Source organism: Maniola jurtina, chromosome 6, assembly GCF_905333055.1.
Source record: "Maniola jurtina chromosome 6, ilManJurt1.1, whole genome shotgun sequence".
NCBI classification, from domain to species: domain Eukaryota; kingdom Metazoa; phylum Arthropoda; class Insecta; order Lepidoptera; family Nymphalidae; genus Maniola; species Maniola jurtina.
The window spans coordinates 9,045,842-9,051,841 of record NC_060034.1 but is presented as its reverse complement, the minus strand read 5'-3'; the positions used below and the strand labels follow the sequence as shown (position 1 = coordinate 9,051,841).

Genomic DNA, 6,000 nt, shown 5'->3' with positions numbered 1-6,000 from the left:
CAACTGCTTAGTATTGTATGCAGTGGTAATGCAGTAAGTGAGCGAGTGCTGATCATTGTTGCATTGTTTATCGCTGCACTATTATGGCGAGGTTGCGAGGCCGCGTCGGTTCGCGACTCGCCGCTGAAAACAAATTGAATGTATTAAGCTCGGTACAACTTTATATCCTGTTTATATAGCACGCTTTACGACTGAACGTGCGTGTTATTTTGTTTTAGGGTGGAATTATTGTACTGCTCTGGTACTAAAACGAATACGACACTGCAACACCGAAAGAAAAATTACGGTCGATGCAGGCCAAGAGTTATGTAAAGATGGGTCGCAAGGAGGACGTAAAAAGACTCCCTACAATATTCAGCCACGAGAATCGAGTCCACTAATGCTTGGCTATTGAATTTCAAACAGCAGGTACCATTGGCTTGAACAAACTGTCACGACATATTCTACTTTATATTAGGTCCTGCATATGTACCTGTTCTGTTCCGTCCAAAGGTAATATTGATACTCGATAAACATTGCGTCGAGTATCTAGCAATATTATCACACTTGATATTGTGATAAGGCAAAATGAGATTCATTTGCCAATTTTCAGGATTTCATGCCTCAAAAGGTAAAAAGAAACCCTCATAGGATCACTTCATTGGCCCTCTATATGTCTGTCTGTCTGTCTGTGTGTCAGTCAAGAGCCTTTTTCTCAAGAACGCATATCATGTTGAAATTAATACCAAATATTTAGGTCTACGGTGTATTGGAGCTGTAAAAAAATCAAGTTTCTAAGTCAACCCAAAAAAAAGTATGGCCATTTATATTTTTTGACTCTTGCAAATAAATCGAAACCTGTAGAGTTTTACCACTGACCTAATATTTTCTTCATCATACACTTATTCGTAATTTCTATGAAACTGACATAAAAGTGTCAGACTAAACACGTTGTAAGTAATTTTCGTTTTGAGTCGGCTGAAATTAATTAATCGAAATTTTTGATTCCGATTTATACTGGTTTTTTTTGGAAAATCTCTTGCGATTCAATAAAACTGACCTCTCAAATATTAAAATTCAAGCGGTGGATGGGCTGTCTGTACTATGGAGTGAGCTACGACCTTTTTTCTTTAATGAATACCTACCGAATAAATTTTTCGTTTCACCTGAAAATTTTCTTACATGTTGTAAGAGTGAAAAGGTCATGTTTGTACCTACATTTTTTACATAGACCGTAGAATATGTTTTCAAACAAGACATACCTAAATTCAAGATTTCACGAAGGCCAAGGTCTTTGAGCTATTGAAACATCAGATTGATTGAAAAAAATTAAAACATTCTGGAGAGTTCGTATTATTAAAATGAAGCTTTTTATATTTCTTTGTCCGATGGATTCTTTGCAAAAATTGGTTAAAAACTCCAATTTAATGAAAACCTTTTGTTAAATACGAGTTTTTGCCAGGATCTTCATTCGTGTGGATATAGGTTATTCCGTAGGAACCTTTCGTCATTTGCTGGCGATGAGACGTTGCTCCGTTTTGCCTGAAAGAAAGAAAACCAGCAATCAAATCGATAACTTAAGTTTGAATTTTAGATAACTTTATACACCTATAATACCTATTAAAATTTAAATTGAAAGGAAGAGCCAGGTTTTCAGCCATCAGAGATTGGAACTCGATCCATTCAATCTTTTATATTCAGCATCGGTGAATATTTACAAAACTGTGATTAAGTTGTAGAGATAGTTTGAGTTGAGTTGCATTTAAAAATTTGTCAGCGAATTATAATATTTTTTTAAAGCATACGAGGGGAAGAGAAATTATCAAAACTATTTGAAGATACTTAGTTGTGGAATGCCACGGAAAACTAACATCTGCAAGGCAAACGGAATCGCAGGAATCTGCTAGATTTTAAAATAAGTGAACCCGTACCGTATGTAAATCGCATCGTAGAAAGTTTTTATTGAAAAACTTGAAAAGCTGATGAAAATGGACGGTGATAGCAAATATATCACCGTTCATCTTATACCTAAATGTGAAAGTCATAATATTTCTTCTCGTACCATACCTAAATCAAAGTCGTTTAAAATTGTTTATTATTTCGATATTGATATTCTTATATTATTTTGATGCTTTGCGAACAGTAATTTTATTTGTCTATCTTTGGTAACATTCAGTACACTATTATATCTCACACATTTTGTTTGTCAGAAAAGAACGTCTGGCGGTCCTGGGATCTTGTGAACTGGGGGTAAAGATTATGGTACACCTGAAAACCTTTCAGAAATGACCTTGTCCGCATATTATGTGATGTATAAGCCTCAGTCATTAAATAATGCAAAAGGACTGTCTAGTTATAATGAAGTTATTTAAGATTAAGGAGAATTAAGCGGATATTCGCAGGGTCAGGCCGGGGGTTCACTCCTGGGAGTGGAGAGAACGACTCATTGACGATAATGCGCTCCCTAATATATAATCTCGGTCAGCTTAATTCATATTAAAACGGCGTTATGTATTTATGTTTGTCCTCTACCTAATTTGGAGAAAAAGGTAACAAAATGCGTATCTTTTCTGAATTATTTATGTTACCAGCTTTCTGTGATTTCTTTCTTCTGCTGAGCGTGGACCATTGTAGAAAACTGGATCATGGATGAAAATACTTTATCTATTTAGTACTGGTTGGTGATAATTCAATGCTCATCGCATTAAAATGAGGGATTTGTTAATATAAGTAAAATAAGAGCTATCCCCAACCGATTGTGCCTACCTGAGGTATAATCATCTAGATTATTGGCAGACTAAGGACAATTACGATTAGGTTCCTCCATAATTCTAATAACTCTTACTCAAGTTGTAGGTAGGTACTAATAACTTATATGGAGTTTATTCATTTTTGCTTCAATTAATTACATGATAACACACCATGACGACAGATTTAGTGACAAGTCATTTACTTCACATTATCTTGTCCACACTAAATTGCTTTATTAGACAAATAAATTAGGCGGTGCTATGGCGTCGATGACGTTGCAACGAGCTGTTTTGAATTCCCTCGGTAATTTACGACGCACACATGTCTAGCCCGACGTGACTCATACATTCTAGGCTACTTATTAATAAACATATATAAAGGAAAAATAAACTGCTTACTTCCTTTTGCGTGCCTACAAACATAAAACTTTTTCGTGCGTATCCTAACGAAAACATAAATTAGGTAAATTTACTACGCTTTATAGAGAGCATCCCCTTCATTACAATATGTTGGTACCGACGCCGAGGGTCACTGGGTAGTCAAATCTCCCCTACACGAATTCGAAGACTCCGGATCGGCGAAATTATCAAAACTTTTTAACTTCCAACTTTTCCCTAAACGAATAGTAAAGCTAGGCTAGCTATCCGATTCTTTCCTTCACGTGCCTTCCCTGTCTCGCGTTAAAGATAGGTCCACATCAGGGGTGAAAGCGAGGATCGGTGGAACCGTTTGCCTCGAAGTTCTCAAACAGCCGGTGTACACGTACGGTGTGCTCAGTGCTGGTTTTGAGGCAGACGCGGCGTTTTCAGTTCTCGTTGTTGCGATGCCGGCGGTGCACGTCACCCCGCCTGCCCTCCGACGTTACGTGCCAACGATCGCGCCGATACACAACTAATAAATCACGGGAACTGAACAAAGTAAAACCCTGACGGAGAGATTATAACTCGATATGAGATAACAACGCACGACTCCGGTGATTAATTGCCAAAAGTCCGTTCAACTCGGATGATTCGAACGGAAGCGTAATCTCGCCGGGACTAGATTTAGATGCGTAATGTAAACAGATAAACATTGTTGAAGATGACTGTTTGATTGTTGATTTAGCGCATAGTTCATGAATGGTAGAGTAGATAGGTAGTGGGTGTGTGAATGTGCTCGGGTAGGTAGGACTGGTCAGGATGACCGGGCGGAGGCAGTGGACCGCGGGCCTGGTGTGGGCTCTGCTGGCGTCGACTCTGGCTGACTCCTGGACAGCTTACCAGGAGCAGCCCTGCTGTCGGCCGGTGTCGCACCACCGCATCCGGCACCATCGAGGTAAGAAACGATTAATCGCTCAAGTAGGTATTATAATAATATAATAGGTAGTTACTTACACAATTAAATTAACATTTAGAGTTTGTTCTAGAGATGATGACATCATTATTTTTTTTCCTCTAAATATATGCCAATGAATTGGAAGGTATTTTTATCTCAAATACAATAAATATAACGTTTAGAACTATAGACTTAGAGATGTTACAGTCAAAACTCTGATCCAGTCAAAACAACTTTTAACTGAAAAAAGTAGTAGACCTCCGTAGCGAAACAAAGATTGGAGCCTGGATCCAGGATTTAAAACTACTTTTAACATCTAATTTTTAATCAAAAGTACTTTTAAGCAATATTTTTCAATCAAAACTACTTTTAACCAACGTCCTTCGCCAAATCTAGTTTTAACAGTTTTTTCACTTAAAAGTACTTAGTTACTGGACAAGAGTTTTGACTGTAACAGATACAATTAAAATTTAGAACACACTCGTATAGGAATCCTTATTTTACTGTATTCCGTAGGCAAAGATTTCCTCAGCGCAGAGTTCCCATATTCCTTCACTTAAAATTCATATAAAAGATGTCACATTATTCAGGTACAAAACGCCCATTTAATTAAATATTTTTCCATTTTCCAACTTTGTGGTTAAGTACTTATATATTTGATATTGATAGAATACTTAGGTACCAATTCTGAAAAATACTTCCACGCTAAGAAGCATTTTACACAGGTTCCATACCAAAATGTTATAATATACCTACAGTGTTACTCTGTGTACACAGTATGAAGAGAAACAGTAGTCCAGTCCATCGCGTTTGATCTCGTGGTAAATGACGACCACCACGGCGTCCTTTCAACTTACGGCCCTAACTACGTAGGGTCGCTCATTTGTCCCATGCACTGCTTACCGCACAATTTTTCTGTCCAGAGAACCTCTGTATGTAATAACTAGTATCATATCCTTACCTTATAGTTCTAGCGACGTTTTTGGTTCAGATAGGTATGTATGCGATCGTATGAGAGACTACAACGATGCTCAGTTCCTTCTTATCATATAAGACCACACGAGGGAGGTGTTCGACAGTTCCTACTCATACGTTATCTGGAGAGTCATACGTCAATATTTAAACTGGGGGACACAGAGAGTGCATGAAGGTATGAAATGAGTTCATATGAAAGATAAGGCGTACTTATGTAATGTAGGTAAAGTGATTTTATTTTAACCAACACGAGCACCTTTGTCAATAAATATTGAAAAGCTAGTGAACACAATGGTGTATGTAATTTTTAAGGGATGAGCAAAAAAACCAAATTAAAGCTGTTGGAACTTTTCTGTTATTGTATCGTTTTGATCTAAATCATGATGTTTGAGCTCAATTTTAGCACAGCTTGAGAGGGTTTTGGTTGAAAATCAGTCCAGATTTGTATTCAGTGGCCTACTAAATGTCCAGATTGTTTGTAAAGAAAAAAAAAAGTACTTTGATCAGCAGTGTAATGACACTGTTTAATACGCCAATTCCTCAATTTATGTACCCAAAAGTATCTATATCTTAAGATACCTCAACCTTAAAATTGGCAGTTCCTTTTAATCTCATCGTCTTGGAAATAGAAAAGCTGTCACCTTTTTACGAAGCTAAATTCTCGAAACTAGCACATTTAATTTTTCGTTAATATTCGACTTTCATTTTAGTAAGTATCGCTTTCACATAGAATTAAAATATATCTTAGCACAAAATCCGTCTGTGATCAGGGAGACATTGTCAAGACTGGGAGCCGCAGAATAAACGGATGAAACCGGTAAGCGGCGCTAATATGCATCTCTGAGCTGGAGACCCTGAGGCCATGGGGACTTAGTGGTGAAAAATATCACAGCGGTTAATTGCCTCATCTGGTTGCAGAAGGCCTGGCTCATTTTATGTGCAAAGGCTAGCATATCAGCCTGGCTGTTCAGCGCGGAAATG

General features: G+C 37.6%; 1 protein-coding gene across 2 annotated transcripts in view; it reads left to right on the top strand.

The window, feature by feature from the left end:
* Nucleotides 1-3,505: 3,505 nt before the first annotated feature.
* LOC123866102 (semaphorin-2A-like) overlaps nt 3,506-6,000 on the top strand; it is an 83,627-nt gene continuing 81,132 nt past the window's right edge. For both annotated transcript variants that reach the window (XR_006796127.1, XM_045907459.1), the window contains exon 1: nt 3,506-4,044. Coding sequence is in view for 1 of the 2 variants with exons in the window: in XM_045907459.1 (XP_045763415.1) it covers nt 3,909-4,044 (136 nt within the window). In the remaining variant the exon portion in view is untranslated. The remainder of the gene's footprint in view (nt 4,045-6,000) is intronic.